The 20,497-nt window shown below is 39.6% G+C and overlaps 1 protein-coding gene across 7 annotated transcripts in view; it reads left to right on the forward strand.

The window, feature by feature from the left end:
• AP2B1 (adaptor related protein complex 2 subunit beta 1) overlaps positions 1-20,497 on the forward strand; it is a 122,562-nt gene that overhangs the window by 64,839 nt on the left and 37,226 nt on the right. For 5 of the 7 annotated variants that reach the window (XM_049702268.1, XM_049702262.1, XM_049702263.1 and 2 more), the window contains 5 exons: positions 6-198; positions 12,425-12,466; positions 13,316-13,462; positions 16,407-16,552; positions 19,585-19,714. In XM_049702268.1, the coding sequence (XP_049558225.1) occupies positions 6-198; positions 12,425-12,466; positions 13,316-13,462; positions 16,407-16,552; positions 19,585-19,714 (658 nt within the window). The remainder of the gene's footprint in view (positions 1-5; positions 199-12,424; positions 12,467-13,315; positions 13,463-16,406; positions 16,553-19,584; positions 19,715-20,497) is intronic. The other 2 variants (XM_049702265.1, XM_049702269.1) reach the window with 2 other exon arrangements.

Here is a 20,497-nt window from a genome sequence, read left to right on the forward strand (position 1 = left end):
TGCAGCACTGATGCGGGTGACAGCCCTGTTGGCACCACCACTGCCACCAACCTGGAACAGCCTCAGGTTATCCCCTCTCAAGGTGACCTTCTGGGGGATCTTTTAAACCTTGACCTTGGTCCCCCAGTCAATGTGCCACAGGTATCCTCCATGCAGATGGGAGCAGTGGATCTCTTGGGAGGAGGACTAGATAGTCTGGTAAGCATCTTTCTTCTTTCTTTTGGATATTTAAATTCTTTTTATTTTTAAATTTCTGGGGTTATTTTTAATTCTTGATATGCTGAAGAACTTTAAATTATTCTGCTTTTTAGAACTAGACCTTTCCTTGACGAGCAGAGCAATGTCCTTTGATAAAGGACAGGATTATTTTTTCTAGAGATGTAATTGATACTGTTCATCATTGGTATGGGATATGTCTACAAGTGTACATGATTATTTTGTTGTCCTGCCTCTGAATGGAACTTTTGATGTTTAACCAACCTAGTCACCTTTCCAGAGCTTATTATTGCTCCTGCTGCTTAACTCTGGATAGCCCCTGTAATTCCCCTTCTGACCTGAACATCGTTCAGATGACCTCATAGTGATCATCCTATTTTGAGGCTTTCAGACTTTTGCCTTTTTTGTATTTTGTTGGCTTATGCCTTGTCTAATTCCAAAAGGTTCATTGGAGCCATTTGTGTTTTTATTTTAAATGTATCTTACTTATAGTTGAGAAGTACTTCTTGATTGGTTCTTTTTTCCCCTTTTCCATCCACACCCCCCCACTCCACCCTGTCATACTTCCAATTTAATTAGCTTCCAGGATTCTAATTCTAAAAGGCTCCAATGTCCAGAGTATCTGTGAATATGTGCCACCAGTGGAAGCCAATTAGTTACTGTTGCTGTAAAAGATAAATGAGAAATATTAAGGATGACCTTCCATCTGTGTAGAGAAGGCCAGAAAAATAGCAGGTCTCATCACACGGCTCCCTGCAAATTAGATACTTAACTGTGGTGGAATTAGAGGGGCTTTTTTAGCTGAACACTTGAAAATAAGTTGTTCATCAACCTGATGACTATAAATATGCCCAACAAACTGATTTATTTCCCAGCATCAGAAATTGGAAGGCAATGCCATAGATACAAAAATACATATGTCTTAGAGATTACATAAACAAAACGACCTTACTTTCTGCTTCATACACTGGCATTTTCTCTTCTACTTTACGAGCAGTATTATGTCTGGGATTTATGCCAGCTGGTACAGGTACATTTACTTTTGGCTGACAGAGAGCCTAAGGAGATAGGGTTACCGTCATATCTTTGTGGGTGATGCATTTTACTAATGGAAGTCACTGCTTCCAGAGTCTATACACTGACCAAGCTCTGGACTCTAGCTAATGGTGACACAAATGAGCACTGCTTTTGTCTTCCTTGGGAATAAAAGCATTTGCTTTTCATTTTCATATCTCTAATGAATAGAGTTGACTGAATAGCTTCCTCGTGTGATATCCTGCGTTGCTGTATAACCTCCTTTATAGACTCAGGAGACTGACAAATGAATATTGAAATATTCATGGAGACTCTCAGAAATCCCTTATAAACACTGAAATAGCTCATCCTATTCTGTTGACACATGAGCTACAAGTTAAATGTTACATCCTCCCCACGGTTATGCCTTACCAACCCTGCTTATTTCCCTAGTGGTTTACGACATAGTGGACTTGCTGAACCTAAGAAGACAAAGAAATTAAGTTTGAAGGATGGAGGGGAGAAAGAGGCTCTATATTTTGATGTTGACTGGCCCAGGATTCTGTCGTCTTGTTTCTTAACCCACTTTAGCATGGAAGGGAAAGAAACATGTTATTTCCATTTGGCTTTGTATCAGCTCTTGCTGGCCCTTAAAACTAGTGAGTTTTCTCCTTATATTTTACACAGCTAATCCAGTCATGTGTCAGAATTCTGGCAAGTTTACATCAGATAGAAAAACAATTAGAACTTTCTCAGATTGTAGTAGCCCAAGTCACACATGGGCCTTTTTTCATTTTCTTTTTTTGCAAAGGATATTCTCTTTGGGGTGGAGAATAAATTGTTTTTATAATTGGATTTCAAAATATTATACAGCCTTTGCTAGGTAGGCCCAGTAATGTTTCTGTGTAACTCTAAATTTTAGCTTATTCTGACTTTGGGATTTAAAATGGTATAATTGGCGTTATAGCCCCAGAAAGTGTTTACATGCAGGTTTCTTCAGCTTATTCTGTGATATAAATATGTCCCAGAAATCAAAATGAGGAGTAAAAGCCCTTCTTTTTGCTTTGGATCTGTATGTAGTTAAATATATATCACTCAAAGAACCAAGATTCCTTTTAAGAGAATATCACAAGGAAGAGGCCTAAATCTGGCTGTGTGAATGACGAGTTTCTGTGGCAGCAGTAGTCTATGCCAGTTTTAAAATGCTTTTATTGTTCTTACGTAAATTATCTAATTTAAAGAGGAAAATCGTTCTCAAAGTTTTTACTTAGTCTATACAGATAGTGCTGTTTCTTGAATGAATTGTTGCCTTACAGCAGTGCTTCTCAAGCTAATGTGTACATAAATCAACTGGAGATCTTGAACAAGACAGATTCTTGTTGCTCTGGGGTGAGACCTAGGAGTTTGCATTTCTAACAAACACCGAGGTCTGTAGACCACATTTTGCATAGTAAAGACATAGAGTATCTGTGATCACTGTGAACCAGTTCACTTTAGTGTTTGAATAGCTGTTGGTAAACCCAGATGCCTTTTTCTCTTGGCTTCAGTAGTAAACACACTCCTGGAAAGAGGGCTCCTACTCTGCCTCAGATTGAGAGAGGGCAAGAAACTCTTGAAATTATTTTGTTAAAGGTCTGTCTTTCACTCTCTAGGAAGAAGAATGTTGCTGGGTGTGGTAGAATTTGACCCAGGTCCCCATTTAAAATATGGCCTGGATTAGAGTTATGTGATTGTCTGGCAAGCAGCACTTAGGTTACGTGGTGTTCATCTCAGAACAGCTCTCAGCAGCGTTTTTGCTGCTTTTATCACTGGTTTCTAACAGAACCTTACCCATAGAGGTCAGTGGTGTGCTGCTAATGAAGCGTGGCAGCTACTAACCTTTTATTTCAAGCTTTGTGGTTCTCAACTCTAGCTGCATAACTGGTATTTAAAAATATATATTGTCAGCGTTTGGACCCAACCCTAGAGCAATTAAATGGAATTTCTGGGAGACAGGACCTTAGACATTGGTATTTTTTTTTAAAAATCGAAGTTATTTTAATTTTGCAGCCAAGACTGAGAATATTGAGCCAAATGAAGCTCCAGGTGAAGTTAGGTAAAGATGTTACAAAATTGATCTTTAAACCAAGGCAGTGATTTCCACAGAAGAATTATATTTTGGTGAGCCCCTGGCACCTCCTACAAAACAGACCTCTCTGACTTTACCTTTGTTCTGCCTCCTACCCCTCCACACCCTCACCCCCTGACCCCAGGACATTTTCCTGTTGTGATTTGCTGTTAGGTGATCCAGCCTACCAGAAATTGACCAAGAGTTGAATTTGACCGATTTAGATTTAGTTGCTCATTCCCAGGGTTCTTCTCACCCTTGTTCATGTTCCATAACTGGAGACTGAAAATTGTCTTGTATTTTGGATTATCTACCCATTTTCTGTTCCTCTGTTTTAAAACTTGATATTCACTAGAGGATAATATTACTCTTCCATTTTCACATCCTGGTGACCCTCCCATTAGATCTTGTTTGCCCTCTTTCATCATTGCACTTGTGAAGTTTTGAGATTTAGTGAACTGTGACTTTTCTAGAACTGTCATTCAGGAAATACTTATCAATTTATTTATTCATTATTATTATTTGTCACAAGCTACCTGAAGGCTCCAGCCTTCTTCCATCAATAATCGTGACTCATATATAACAACTGTGATTCTTGAACCAAAGAGAGTGAAGTAGGTATATTGCTATGATGTAAAAAACACACACACACGTGCACACTATTCCCAGGTGACTCTTAGATGGTGTTTTTCGTTGTTTGGTTTTTTGTTTGTTTTTGGAGACAGGTACCTTTGAAAATCACTGATGTAGGCAGAGCTTCAGATTTGTAAAAATGTTGCTTCTTCATCACAAAACTCAAATCAAAATGGATTTCCTACGTACTCTTCACTTTCCTCCTTAGTTTTCGCTTGCCCTTTAGTGTATTCTCTTTTGCCTAAATGTAGATAGTTTCCTTCTCCCGTTAGTGTAAACTTAACTGTCACCTTGATGTGGAATGAATTCAGGTAATGAAACTCTGATCTGTGTATAGAGCAATATAGTATACTATTTAAATGTTATTGGGGTTTTTGTTTCTTTGTTTTAGAAGCAGTACAGGTGTCTTTTTACGCCCCTGCTACCAAATCTAAGAAACTGCTCATCTTGGGTAGTGTGACATTTCTGACGGTGGTGCAGATCCTTCTGGTTTGGTGTAGTGTGAGAGGTGACCCGGCAGCCAGTATGTAAATCTTGCATACATGTTATAAAGATATACCATCTGCTAATGAGTCTGACATCGCTGAGGATCGCTAGAGTAATAATTGAATCTCAGTTATTTGTTGCCATTACTTTCAGACTGTCAACAGACTGTCAGGCCTTGGCTAAATTACGGCCTTCTGTTTATCCAAGGTGCTGTGCATTATTCTATTTAGAAAAATGGTGCTATTGTGCATCAAGAATAGAAAGGAAGCATTATCCAGAGTGCCCTTTCTGTGTGCTGACGAAGGGTTTCCTGCCAGAGATATGTGCTTCAGTGTGCCCAGCTAGGATGGAGTAGAAGAGAGGAGAAACTGCCTTCTCCTGACTCCAGTGTATGTTTTTCAGAACCTCCTACCCTGTTTCTTACAGGTTTTTACCTTCCAGATATTTCAGCTCATGAACTATTGTAGTAATGATTTTGAGGGTTTTTTTAGCCCGTGGGAAATCCATTGTACATACTAGTTTTGCATCTTCATATCTCTTCCTCTGGAAAAGAGTTGCTGTGATTTAAGAGCTTAACTTTTAGAGTTGGTAGTCTTGTGAAGACAGTTTTGTAAGTTGTAGCCTAATTTTGCCTGGTAAATTCTTCAGTGGCTCTTGTAACCACTGTCTTTTTTATCAATGCATAGATTTAGTGAAGGCTGGCCTCAGGCAGTGTTGGGAATAATTACCAAATACTGAGTGCCTATTTCTGTGCCAGTCTCTGTGCTAGAACTTTTATAATTCCTAATCCTCAAAATAAGTCTGCAAGGTAATTGGCATTGGGTCCCATTTTACAAAAAAACTGAAGGTTGCATAGCAAGTAAGACTCAGAGTCAGGATTTTGAACCCAGACTTCTTCAAAACTTTAAAGTTTATACGCAGTTTTCCACTGTCCTGTGATTCCTCCAGTTTTTTTGTTATTGTCATTTTCCAGAATAGAATTCAGTCTCACTTAACTTTGGTCCTTCTCAGACTAGGGTACACAGTCTCTGGAGTACACAGCAGAGTACAGGGTGCATTTGAAGCTGCAGGATAAACCTGGTTCATCATCTTGCAGTGTCAGTCTTACTTGATGGTAAGGAATGTAAACACACTGTATTACAGCTTAGAATGTAAAATTGCATGAATGTTTAAGATAAAACACAAGGCTTGTTTGCCCTAGGCCTCTCCATGCTATACCTCCCAGATGCCCTGTGTGTGAGTTTGGGCTAGCTTATCATTAGGAGGCACTTGAAAGTTTGAGAAAGACTTTAGAAGTTTATTCATTAATGAGGAGAGGGATTGGATAAGTTTACACATCTGTCTCGCAGCAAAAGGAATAAGATTGCTTTCAGTTAGAGCCACAAAATCCTGTGTTCCCATCTATTTGGTGGTGAATTGTGATATAAAGCAAGTACTTTCAAGGCAAATAAATGATGCACAGGACATTCTTGTGCTGAAAACTGGCAATCAAAACCACTCAGACAATACATTTCCTTTCTAGAAAGATCTTTGGCCTTGGGGTGGGAACGGAGGGGGTGGGGTCACTTTTTCCCCTAATTGGTTGTATTCATATGTGTTGGCAGTGTTGATGCAGATATGGTGCTCTAAGTCAGTTGGGAAAACAATTTTGTCAGCCTTCTGTCCATTTTGTGATAATTTTCAGCAATAAAATTCATTTCCAAATTGTCTCCCCAAGAAATAATACTGCCATAGTGGTGCTTATATGGAAATGCATTCACTCAGTAAATATTTGAGTGCTTATTCCTTGTCAGGCTCTATTCTATGTACTGGGAATATAGTTGTGGTGAGTCCTTACAAACATACATTCTAGTGAGGGGAGACGAATGACAAACAAGTACATAGGTAGTAATTACTGCAAAGGAAAATGAGACAGGATGCAGAGCTTCTCCTGTGAATTTTTACTGCCTTGAACATTGAGTTATATCTGACCTAAGAGACCAACAGTGGCCATTCTAAGGACTTTCTGTCACATTCTATTCCCTGTCCCATCTCAGGAAGTAATCTATTATATCTCCCTATTTTTCCATTGATGTAAGACTTTTTTCCCTTCAAGTTAAGGAGTCTTCTGATGATTTTGTATGATCTCAACTCATTTATGCTATTCCACATGAAGTCTATTCTCACCATGAGTTTGTCTAATAGCTTTTGCATGGTTACCTATTCTTTTCACCAATTTGATTAGTTATATTTTATGGTGCTTTTCTAAATAGCTTTTTGAAGATTAAATTAAAATTTGTAGCCCAGCAGTTGGAAAACCATACTTTTACCTAGAAGATAGTGTGTGCCTTCTAAAATCTAAAAGCTAATAGGAAAAACACAGACTGATGTTTCTGACACCAGTAGGATTTTGGTATAAGTTTTGTTTGTGATCGGAATCATTGTGTACTATTTTTACATCATTCTGTTTTGACTCCTAACTAGCAGAGCTATATGACCTGAAGCATTCCTTAGACTCCCTTCAATTAAATCAGTTCTGGAAAGTGTCAAATAAAGGAGGTGATAATTCTAGACAGGAGCAAAGAAATGTGTGAGCTTAAGATCTACACCTCTAATTAAGAGAATGTCTTCAGATACTCAGCTCCAGTTTCAGAAGCAGACAGGTATATTTTAGACTGGTCAGATGGACCTCAAAGGGGCTAGCTAACCCAGAGCAGTGATTGTGAACATTTGTGGGGGGGTTGGGTTTTTGCATTTAATTTTATTTTTATTTGTTTATTTATTTTTGGCTGCATTGGGTCTTTGTTGCTGCGCAGGGACTTTCTCTAGTTGTGGCGAGTGGGGGCTACTCTTCGTTGTGCTACACGGGCTTTTCACTGCGGTGGCTTCTCTTGTTGCGGAGCACGGGCTCCAGGCGTGCGGGCTTCAGTAGTTGTGGCACTTGGGCTCAGTAGTTGTAGCTCGCGGGCTGTAGAGCGCAGGCTCAGTAGTTGTGGCACACGCGCTTAGTTGCTCCGTGGCATGTGGGATCTTCCCGGACCAGGGATTGAACCCATGTCCCCTGCATTGGCAGGCGGGTTCTTAACCACTGCACCACCAGGGAAATCCCATGTAGGGTTTTTTGTTGTTGTTGTTCTTGTTTTGTTTTCGGTCTGCTTGGTGGCCATGTCAAGGCTTTTCCTTTTCTTGGAGTCAGGCAGACTTGGTCCCTTACAGAACCTCAGTCTTGAGTTCTTTCTCTGTACTTCTGCTTTTGTAGCATGTTGCCATTGGATGAAGGTATTTCCTTTTGGTATGCAGACTCAGCTCTCAAACTTTTGACTCAACCTGGTTCTGCAGCAGAGCTCATGCAACCGTGCTGAAATTCCCTTAGCCCATAAAATAAGTCACCATGAAATCACTACTTTCCATCCAATTACTGAATGAACAGTGCAGCGACACATCTCCCTAGTTCAACATGAACTGAACCTATTTCAGCACTTCTTCAGGCATGATAAAGCACCCACTCTGTGGCAGTAGCGAAATGTTAATGTTATTCTTAGTGCCGTTTAATGTGATTTAGATTGGGGGCTGGGGAATCTTTACCACTAGCAAAAATTTTAGACTTGGGTATCAGCTATGGACCTGTAGGAAAATTCTGCTCAGTTTTCAGCATTTGAAGTGTTCTTTTCCTGAAATTGGCACCTCTCCTTCATCTTCCTATATCCTGATTTAGTTGGTCTGTAGTTGACATTATTTCCTTCATGGAGAAAATAGCGGCCTCATTAAGGCAGTCCTGGGATTAACGGGAAATGGACAGCTCCAAAAGACACTTAAAACGTACACAGTATTTTGACACCTAAGATTGAGATTAAAGCCATGCCTTATGCCTCTGGCACTTTTCACTCACCTCTCCCAGCTTACTGGATAATAGATATCACTGAAATTTTACTAGTCCAGTTTGACTGATTTTGTACCCTACCTGATTAGTAAGTATTACCAAACAGATGAATCTTGTCTGACTCCAGATGATATCAGCAACTGAACTGAAATGGTTAGTGGCTAGTTCAGGCCAACATGACAACGACATTGCTGTGTTTTGTTAAGCTTTCTTGCCTTCCCCGCCCCCTCCTCGATTAATATCTGCATCATCCTGCTTGTCCCTGTAGATAGGAGAGGCCCTTACTGGGGAATTGGCTCCCATCCTTGCTGACATCTCCCTGTTAGTTACTCTTGCCCAACACTGTGCTGTCACCTGTGTCATATTTTCAGAGAGGAAGATGATAACCTCCCTTAGAAACTTTTCAGTCAAAAGGAAAGATGCTGAATAAAGTCTGAGTAAGCTATAGTTCTGCTAGTTAGAAAACATATTGAAATTGTCCTTTCCTTTTGCTCTCTGGACATAGCACAGTTATGTGAACCTTTATATTTCTGGCTGCATGTCTCTAACACCCTTTGGATTCTGTCTCTGTAAGATCAAGAGTTCTTGATTGTGGGTTGCAGCTGAGTTGTATTTGATAAGCTGAACATAAACAAAGGAGTATCAGAATTACTTTTTAGTTTCTCTTACATGTTTTTGAATAAAATTGACAAGCAGCATGGTGGGGGGGAGGGGGTGGGAGTACATTTAGATCCTGTCCAGCTAAGATAATATTCATATAATACTCATGTATAATAAGAATGAAATCTAAGAAAATAAGGGCTATAAATGGGCTTTATTTCCTTTGGAAATAACACCACTAGTGAGTGCCTTTTCTCAATGCCTTTTATTGAATGTAGCATATTTGATAATACTGTCATTTCTCTTCCAGTGTGTTTTTTCTTTCTTGCCGTCGAGTGCCAACAAGGCCCATAAAGAATTCCATCTCTTTCAAGCTTCAGTTGTGACATAGGCCAGAAGGGAGGAGAGTGGCTGGGGGGAGGATGTGTAAGCCCATCAGAAAGTCATAAAACTAAATCAAAACCAGCATCAGGACAAGTGAGACATTCTGCATCATACCCTTCCTTAGAAAGGGTTTTTCTTGGACTTCCCTGGTGGCACAGTGGTTAAGAATCCTCCTGCCAATGCAGGGGACACAGGTTCGAGCCCTGGCCTGGGAAGATCCCACATACCGCAGAGCAACTAAGCCCATGTACCACAACTACTGAGCCTGGGCTCTAGAGCCCGTGAGCCACAACTACTGAAGCCTGTGTGTCTAGAGCCCGTGTGCCTAGAGCCCGTGCTCCATAACAAGAGGAGCCACCACAATGAGAAGCCTGCGCACCACAACGAAGACCCAACGCAGCCAAAAATTTATTTATTTATTTATTTATTTATTAAAAATAAATAAATGGGGTTTTCTTTCTTCTTAAGTTCTAGCTTCCTTTTCAATCCAGGAGTTAGTGCCAAAGTAATTCCTGAGCATATATTCTTGTCTGATTCCAGATCATAGTTAATTCTCTAAGGCAGTGATTTTCAACCTTGTCTGTACATTAGAATCACTAGGGCAGCTTTTTAAAATTCTGATGTCCAGGCTACAACTCAGAACAATTAAATCACCATGGCTGGGATTGAGACTCGGGCATCAGTACTTCTAAAAATCCCCCTCCTCCCCACAGTTATACACACGCAGGTGATTTATTCCATTGTGTATCTAAGGTTGAAAACCATAGTTAATAGAACACAATTGAAGTAGTTATTAGTAATCTTAGAAAGATTGAATCTTACTCTAAGAAACCTCCAGGTTTTTGTGATGGAGGAATTGAAAACTGAAGACTTAACCATAATCAGTTTGCCTTTGCAAACTTATTTTCTTTGACTTTTTTTTTAACACATATCTACCCTGTGCTCCAGTCTAATTAGGCTACTACTCCTTCTTCCTTTTTTTTTTTAAAAAAGTATTTATTTATTTATTTATTTGGCTACACAGGATCTTCATTGCCGCATGCGGGATCTTCATTGTGGCATGTGGGATCTTCGTTGCGGCATGAGGGAATCTTTTAGTTGTGGTGTGCGAGATCTTTAGTTGCGGCATGCAAACTCTTAGTTGCGGCATGCAAACTCTTAGTTGCAGCATGCGGGATCTAGTCCCTGACCAGGGATCGAACCTGGATCCCCTGCATTGGGAGCATGGAGTCTTAGCCACTGGACCACCAGGGAAGTCCCTACTCATCCTTCTTGATCATGCTTTTATTCCTACTTCTTAACCTTTGTTCAGGCTATTTGAGAAATAACCTCCCCCATTTTTGCATTCTATAATTTCACACTACCATGTCTTTGAAGCTTCTTTTCATTATCCTTCAGCCAAAAGGAGGCTCTTCTATTCAGAACTTTCTTTTTTTGCTTTAGTATATTCTGTATGGTTTTTGCATTCGTGTTTTGTTTTTTTGCCAGTTTGCAAAGCCTGGATCTTGTTCATCTATTGTTTTCCCCTCATTGCCCGGCATCTTTATAGTCCCCATAGTACCTTATGTCCAGCAAATGTGAGTGTGTGTTTGAATAAAAGGAATCTCATGCTTTTCAGATGTCATGCTATGGATGTGTGTTATTCTAGAAACAGGGAGAAGGTAGGTGTGTAATATCTTTTCTGTTTGCTGTCATTCTTTTCCAGTTACTCGAATTCTTGGTTGTGATGACCTTTTTATCTGTATGCCTGTGATTTCTCGCCCCACGTCCAACCAGTAAATAGTCTTCAGGAACCAGACTTTGCAAATGTTGGTTCTTTGAGGTTTGGAGTGTTCTGTAGCTTAGTGCAGAACATGCTTATTTATGCCAGTTATGAAACGCCTGGGGTTTTTGTTCTGTCGTGGTGGAAATAAGTCCCATTATTTTTCAGTATATATATTATTTTTGAGATTTTGGCAACCCAGTTTTATTTATCTGTCCATTGAGAAGGTAATAAATCCCCTCTCTCAAATCCTGAAGACAAATACAGTTGTTGTTGTTTTTTTTAACACAACCACAGCCTAGAGCTCTCCAAGTTTCTACCACTAAATGACAGACAATAAAGGAAACAGTGTTTTGTAAAGCATACAAGGCATTTGGTGATTCAGAGGGGAATGTTAGATGCACAGTGAGAACTAGGGAAGTAGCAGTATAGAATCGTAGCACAAAAGCGTATTGTTTGCTTTCTGAACAGCACCATTAGTTGTGGATATGTGTGTTTTATGTTTCTTCATGCTAGCTATTTTCAGCTTCAGTTCTTCTTTAATGCTTTTGTCCTGGAATTCAGGGTGAATTATATCAGAGCCCTGACGGGAAAAAGAGGCAGAAGTAAGACCATGTGGAATTATTTTCCTGTCACCTAGCTAATTGCATTAGTCTAATTCTCCAATAGTTAGCATCCTTTTAAATGATCTACTCCAGATAAATCACAGCATTTCTGCGTAGCTGTATTGACTGTGGGAGAGATTTGAGGAATTGCATGCCTTCGCATTTCCTACCCAGATAGGATATCTTCCTAACCCAGCCGTTTGCTTTCTTAGGAGAGTTCTAAACTCTAAAAATCACTCTTGTTCAAGCTATAATTTTTGAAGCTTGAAATTGCAGCTCATTACTGGTTTGGTTCCCACTTACTCAGTGGGGCGGCAAGTTTTGTAGTTCAAAACATATTTTTAGTTTTTCTTTTTTTTCCTCCCCTTAAATTTCCTTTTAAAGAAAAAATAAAACATATTCAGGACATTATGACTTAGAGATATAGCTTCTTGGAATATGTAAACTCTTTAAATCCTGTTTGGGTTTGTGCCTATGTACCCCAGTGGAAAGATTGGATCTGAAACATCCCTGAGATGTCCCAGCTCCGTCTTCTTTCCACGTTTTCTCAAAACTCCCACACACCATCACTTCCCCTACTCAGTTCCCCTAGGTTATATTTCTTTGCAATCTAGAATTTCTTTAGGCTTTGGGAGTCAAGTTGAATAGCATGTATTCCCCGCAACTTGGTAGAGCAATTTACAGATTCTGTATGGGCATCTAGTACTTAGCTAAATGAACTCTACCTTTCTCTCCTCTCTCTCCTTTCTCTCTTTCAGCTTGGCAGTGACCTTGGCGGGGGCATTGGAGGAAGTCCGGCAGTAAGTGCCATCGGTTTTTTTCACCGTGGGATGCACTGCCCCCTGTTTGATGCCTTTCCTATGCACACGTTCTCAGACCAGCCACTGCTGCTATCTAGCCCTGTACACCAGAACCTCTGTAGCAGTGTATGAAGAGTAGAAAGTAGCGTAGGGTTACTTGGATTCTTTGGGACCATACACCACATGTGGTGTAGGGGTCTCTTTAGGGATTGGCGCTCTGGTGTCTACAGAGTTCTTTGTCTTCCTGACATTAAAGGGCTAAAGGAAATGGAACCTCCCATCTTGACGAGAGAATACTCTTTTCTGTCGTCTAGAAAGAGCTTGAGCGTCAGCTGGACTCAGAGTGAGACTCTCCTCGTACGTGAGTTAGGGGGGTGTGAGTATCCATCTCCCCCAGGAGAGTTTCCTACTAGATATTTATGCCTAAATGCGGAAGTAAGACTTGCCTGGGCCCAAGTGGAAATGGAACTGCTGTCTAAGTTGGATGCTTCTCCTTCTTCCTATAGAAACAGATTCCCCCTTCATTAGGGTACCTGTAGGCCTTTTGCACAGAATCATGGAAGCTAAAATTGGAAACAAACATAAAAAACTTTGGATCACTGTGTTCCTGATCCTACTGATGACTCTCTTGATAGAACTTCTAAAGAGTGTGTGTATCTTTTCAATGATGAAAAATAACCATGATGATTTGAAGGACAAAGAATATACGAATTAAACGCCTAAGAATATTGGAATTATGGTGTGTTCTTATTGATTTATCAATACTATTAAAATATATAGCAACATTTTAAGGACTATTAATGAATTCTTCCTGATCTCCCTGCTCCCCTTCCCTTTTATTCCCTGCAGGTGGGACAGTCCTTCATCCCATCATCAGTGCCTGCAACCTTTGCTCCTTCACCTACTCCTGCTGTGGTCAGCAGTGGTCTGAATGACCTATTTGAACTCTCCACGGGGATAGGCATGGCACCTGGTGGATATGTGGCTCCTAAGGCTGTAAGTAAAACAACACTTTCTTAGTGGACAGGACCTGAATTATTTAGCATCTGACATTTGTGTTACTCTCACTGATAATAAATCCAAGGTTGGGGCTCTTTCTCTAGAGGATTTACGAGGAGGATGAAAGGCGGCCTTAAACCTAGCAATAGGAAGCACCATAGCATCCTTATTAACCATTTGTATAATTAGACTTAAAATTGGAAATACTAAGCATTTAGTATTTGTTCTCTAGTTTAGAAATATTGCCTAGCTTGTCAACACTGGAGTCAGTCTAGTGTAGATGTGATATACAGAGCAACAGCAGGAGGAGAAAGACATAATAGAGAAGTAACATTTTACTTTGCATTCTTTCCACTCTCCTTTTTCCATTGGTACTGCATATGGATTCTAGAGTGCTATTGCCCAGATTTGGTTTTCATGCATTTTACTACACCTTTTTAGAGTTTTGATTTAGGTTAGTGTCATTGGTGTCCCTCTAGTCTCAGCCTCACTTGATGTCATGCTCAGATTAAAATTCAAAAGGGGAAGGGGAAACTCCCTGTCAATGAAGCATATTTCGGCCCTTGGGAATAGTGCCTTCCAGGCTAAGCTAGGTTTCTTTTAATTTTGCCTTTCTGAGGGGCAGCGTGCCTGGTTGCTTTCTGAATTCTCTGCCTGCTCAACCAGCTCAGTGTGGGGGATCTCTGCTGCAGATAGTAAACCAGTTGTCCATCCCAGGAGTCTTGTCTTTGTGTACACACCCATTATGTAGAGTAACCAGAAATATGATTCAAAACTGAGCTATAGTGTTTTGGCACAGCTTAGTAGCTTTGTTGTAAGGTTACTGCATTGGATATTATCCCCACAGACTTTTAATTGATTAAGAGATTATGCAACGTACTTGTTTACTAACATTACAGTAATACCTAGAAATGACAAATTTAAATAATGTAGAAAGATCAGGTGGAAAATTAAGTTTCCCTCTGTCCCCACTTCCCCATAAGTAGTCACTATTAACTTTTTCTGTGTCCTCTCAGAAGAAAGAAAGATCATGCATATACCTGTATGTTTGTATCCTTTAAATACTGTCAGTGGGATATACTGTTTTGCACCTTGTTTTTTCTCTACCACAGTCTTTTGAATGGCTGTATCCACTTTATTGATGTGTGCCACAACGTATTTAATTTTTCTCCTGGTGATGGACATTTAGGTTATTCATCTAGTCCTATCCCCACCCCCTTTTTTGTTATTATGATGTTACCATGAACATTCTTGTTTATGTGTATCATGGTATATTTTTGTAAGCATATCTATAGGATAAACTTGGAATGTGCTTGATCATTTAAGCATTAAAAATAGACATTACAGGGGCTTCCCTGGTGGAGCAGTGGTTGAGAGTCCGCCTGCCGATGCAGGGGACACGGGTTCGTGCCCCGGTCCGGGGGGATCCCACATGCCGTGGAGCCGCTAGGCCCGTGAGCCATGGCCTCTGAGCCTGCACGTCCGGAGCCTGTGCTCCGCAGTGGGAGAGGCCACAGCAGTGAGAGGCCCTCGTACCGCAAAAAAGAAAAAGACATTACAGGGACTTCCCCGGTGGTCCGGTGGTAAAGAATTCGCCTTCCAATGCATGGGTCGTAGGTTCGATCCTTGGTTGGGGAACTAAGATCCCATATGCCACCGGGCAGCTAATCCCACGCACCACAGCTACTGAGCCTGCATGCAACGACTACTGAGCCCGCGCACCTCAACTAGAGAGCCCATGTGCCACAAACTACAGAGCCCATGCGCTCTGGAGCCTGTGCTCCACAACGAGAGAGAGATCAACACACCACAACTAGACAGAAGCCCACGTGCCACAGCGAAGAGCCTGTGCAGCAACAAAAAGATCCTGCTTGTCGCAACGAAGTTCCTGTGTGCTGCAACTAAGACCCAACGCAGACAAAAATAAAACAATAAATTATTTTTTTAAAATAAGACATTATCAGCTTACCCTCCAAAAAGGTGACATCAAATTGTGTTCTCCAAAGCAGAATGTAATATTGCCAGATTCCTTATATTCTCCTTCACTGAGTATTACTGACTTTTTGAATTTTTGACCCTCTGATAGATGAAAAATAGTATCTTGTACTATTAAATAGTGTCATTTTCTTCTTTTCTTTTTCCTTTTTTTCCTGTAATGTGGTTGAGTATATTCTCATGTTTACTAGCCACCCACTGACTAATGGGTATTCTGTCTTTAGTCAGGACAGTTCATGAATTCCTGTTGGTTTATATATATATATATATATATATATATATATATATATGTAAACTGGTACACTCCAGGAGTATCACAGATTCTGGGGCCAGAGGTGGGTCACGAATGAATTATATAGAGAAAATAGGCATTCAGATTACTTAAACGACATCTGAATACTTACTATTTCCCAGAGACTATAATGAGAGTTAAAAATATACGTAAGACATGGTCCTTGCCCTTAACAGATTACTGATAAGGAATTTGGTAATGATTTTTAAAAGTCTTCAAATATTGTAAACATGCGATTTTCATTAGATCAGTTTTTTGCCCTTTTAAGCCTTTTACCAAAGCTACTAACCAAAGAAACCCCATGTTATGCTCATTGGAATTTCTCCTTTCGCCATGGTTACCCATAGACTATTTTGGGGTTTGTTTTTCTTTGTTTGTTTGTTTTTGGCTTTGGTTTTGGGTTGGGTTTTTGTTTTGTTTGCTTGGGGTTTTTTTGTTTGTTTTTTTTGATTTTTGGTGGGTTCTTTTTGGTTCTTAAATAGTTGAGAATGATCTCAAAATTCAGCAAATATGACTTTATCCAGAGCCTTTTGCATTTGGCTTGGTATTTATGGTATAAAAATCACCTTAGTTGCCTAAGGAAGTGAAATCTTAATTTCATCTTTATTCAGAAGCGTCCTGTCTGGTTTCATTGGGCTTTATACTGTGTTTCAGGTCTGGCTGCCTGCAGTAAAGGCTAAGGGCCTGGAGATTTCGGGAACATTTACTCACCGCCAAGGGCACATCTATATGGAAATGAACTTCACCAACAAAGCTTTGCAGCACATGACAGACTTTGCAATTCAGTTTAACAAGAATAGGTAAGAAATCTGAGTTCCCCAGCTCGATCCTGAGACAGCAGTGTACTTTGTGTCCAACAAGAGAGTGTTCTATTTAGCAGTGGGTAAAAACTCTCGTGTTGGCAGATGTTTGATGTAGAGTGAGTGGAGGCTGTTGCACATCTGTTCAGTGGTCAGCTTCAACACTGGAGGCCCTAGGGAATTTTGCTGGGAAAACTCATCCATATGGAATAAGAAAACTGTCTTTGCCATTATAATCATACCTTTTCTATAATGTTTCGTAAATGAAATCACGTAGTATGGAGTCTTTTGCATTTGGTTTCTTTCACTTAGCATAACGCTTTGAGACGTTTCAGCAGTCTGTTCTGTTTTACTGAGTAGTACTCCGTCGATGCTTATACCGTGATTTGTTTACACTTTCACCAGTTGGTGGAACTGGGGGTTGTTTCCAGTTTTATCTTTTTTGACTAAAGCGCCTGTGAATATTCATGTACAGGTCTTTGTGTGGATATATGTTTTCATTTTTCCTGGATAAATACCTAGCAGTGGTATTGCTGGGTCATATGGTAATAAGTGTGAATGTTCCAGCTGTTCCATACTCTTACCAATGCCAGCCATGCTTATACATGTATAGTAGTATCTCATTTTAACTTGAATTTCCCTAATGACTAGTGATATTGAGCATTCTTTTCATAATCTTATTGACCATTCTTATATCTTCTTTGGTGAAGTATCTGCTCAAATTGTTCCTTTTTCTTTTTAATTGTCTTATTATCAAGTAATAAAGTTTTTTATATATTCTGGATACAAGTCCTTTGTCAGATATGTCTTGCAAATATTTTCTCCCAGTCTGTGGCTTGCCTTATTTTCTTAACAGTATTTTTCAAAGAACAAGTTTTTTATTTTTTGTTTTATTTATTTATTTTTTTTAGGGAGATTGCAATTGACACATATACACTGTTGTTTTTTTTTTTTTTGGCTGCATGGGGTCTTCGTTGCTGCGTGCCATCTTTCTCTAGTTGCCGTGAGCAGAGGCTACTACTCTTCGTTGAGGTGTGCGGGCTTCTCATTGCAGTGGCTTCTCTTGTTGCGGAGCATGGGCTCTAGGCACGCGGGCTTCAATAGTTGTGGCATGTGGGCTCAGTAGTTGTGGCTCTCAGGCTCTAGAGCACAGGCTCAGTAGTTGTGGCTCACGGGCTTAGTTGCTCTGCAGCATGTGGGATCTTCCTGGACCAGGGATTGATTGAACCTGTGTCCCCTGCATTGGCAGGAGGATTCTTAACCACTGCGCCACCAGGGAAGCCCAAGTTTTTTATTTAAATAAAGTTTACTTTACAATTTTTTCCTTTTAATGTCTTTTGCTTTTTGTGTTCTGTTTAACAAATCTTTGCCTGACCCACAGTTACAATTTTTTTAAAATGTTTTTAATAGAAGTGTTAATAGATTTAGCTCCTACCTTTACCTTTTAGAATTCACTTTGAGGTACTTTTGGTGAGATAATATGTGTAAAGTAAGAGTCAAAGTAAACTTTTTTTCCGTAGTAAGTCTTGAAGTCAGATAGTATAAACCTCCTACTCTGTATGTTCTTTTTCAAAAATTGTTTTGGCAATCCTAGGTCTTTTGCCTGCTGGAATTTTGCTTGAGAATGCAGTGAATGTGCAGATCAGTTTGAGGAAGAATTGGCATCAAACAATATTGAGTCTTCTAATCCATTAGCATAGCATGTCTCCCCATTTATCTAGGTCATCCTTAACTTCTCTCTGCAATGTTTTATAATTTTTCGTGTACAGATCTTGCACATCTTTTGTCACATTTAAGTGCCTTATAGTTTTGATGTTATAGTAAGAAGCATATTTTAGTTTTTGGTTGTTGCTAGTATATAGAAATACAACTGATTTTTGTACATTGAACTTGTATCTTGAAACTTCATTAAACTTACTTATTTGTCCTAGTAGCCTTTTTTTTAGATTCCTTATGGTTTTCCACATAGATAAATAATGAGAGCAAGATCAAAAGGGCAAAAGGGTTTTCTGACCCATAAACGTTGATACCAAAATGAGTGATGTGTCTACTCAAAATCATTTCTTTATTGCATTTGGGACTCTAAAGTGTAGTTTATCTACAAAAAGGAAAATGTTTCTTCTGCTAGTCTGTGACTCTTGAAATTGATACTACCTATATAAACTCAATAATTATTTTATAAATATTAAAATCCCATCTTCCTTCCTGAGGCTCATTAGAACATAAATTCATTATAAATTTATATCATTAAGTTGTTTATTTGTTATACCTATGGGCCTACTTTTCCCTTTCTGCTCCATCTTTTTAAAATTGTATTCTTATGTTTCTGAGACATAAGACATGTCTGTCTTCCCTCATATATTTTTGGGTTTTTTTGTAACTTCAGACTCAGGCTTTTCCCATCTCTTTACTATTCTTGTATTATTATTAGGCAGGCTTCTCTGAGAAGTCAAACTTGTGGGTACTCACTGCCTGCCTTAGGTGAAGAAAGTGGCCAGATTTGAGTCTACAGTTTATCCTTTGGGGTGTTGTTTGGAATGTTTAAGCCAATCAACTCTGCTTTACTTAGACTGGCTCTTTCCCAATGATCGTATCCTGTGTAAGTAAATAAAGAAGAAAGAAAATGAGAGTTACCAGTAAATCATCCTCTGGTCTGATCCGGCAGGTTATCAAGCAAGTGAAATAATATCATTATACTTTACAGGGTGGGTATTCTTAAGTGTTCTTTCTCCCAAAGATTATCTAAAGGAAGATGTATAAGGAAAAGATGCTTATCAAACCTGTCCCTCTAGTGGCATGATAAACATAAGAAAGTTTCAGAATCAGAGCATTAGCAAACCGGTTCTGTGCTTATGAATGTTTTCTCCTTCCTCAAATCTTCTTAATGGAAAAAAGAGGTTATGTTGTAACTAGTGTTACAGCAAATTAGAATTTGTTTCCTTCAAATGGAGTAAAAAGCCATTGAAACCTAAAGACGTGGCTAAATCCTGCCTCCTGATTAACCTCTGGGATTTCTTCATCCTCTCTCCTAGCTTTGGTGTCATCCCCAGCACTCCTCTGGCCATCCATACACCACTGATGCCAAACCAGAGCATTGATGTCTCCCTGCCTCTCAACACCTTGGGCCCAGTCATGAAGATGGAGCCTCTGAACAACCTGCAGGTTAGACTTTTACTTCACTCAGGGGGTACAGGTTTATGTCTTGCCGATTTTATCTGTAAAGCAACCCCTCTCTTTCTTATATTAGATTTGGTCATGGAATAGGGTTTGAAATAAATCTGTGGAGAAGACTTTTATTTTTCATTAAAAATACACACAGAAGTCACTCATTGACACAAAGTTATTTTCTTTTTACTCAACAAACATTTCAAGGTGTTATGTACAAACTTTTTTCTTTCTTAAGACTTTCATAGGGAATTTGAATGTCACAAGAACAGATTTCAGTAGAGCTGTGTGGAGGTCATTTTGAACACACAGCCATAAATAGTTGGGTTATCGGTATTTAAATATGATAAGTGTGTGGTAAGTGTAGCAGCATCTTAGAGGAGCTCAGAACTTTATGAAGTTTATAAGAGCCTCTCCATCTTGAAAATATTGAATTTTTAGAATGCTTAAGGTCCTAGCTTAGAGTATCGTTTTGTTTTCACCACTTTGAATTTCTCTTGAAATTTAAGCCTTCTGGGGTTCAAGCAACATGAAGGCAGAGTAGTAAGCATGTAAGCTGAAGCTGTAGCAACCCTCAAGGGATAAAATACAGATATAAGCCCAAGAAGTTGAGGGTTTTAATGCTCACAAGGACAGAAGAGACCACCTTGGGCTGACCTGAGATGGGGAACTGTAACTGATCCCTGCACAAAGCTGAGACCCTGGAAAGGCAAGTCCCTCAATGAAAGGGGAACTAGGAAAAGATTTCCACAGGGGCAAGTGATGAGAGAGTTCTCTTTG

This window comes from Orcinus orca, chromosome 19, assembly GCF_937001465.1.
Source record: "Orcinus orca chromosome 19, mOrcOrc1.1, whole genome shotgun sequence".
Taxonomy (NCBI): domain Eukaryota; kingdom Metazoa; phylum Chordata; class Mammalia; order Artiodactyla; family Delphinidae; genus Orcinus; species Orcinus orca.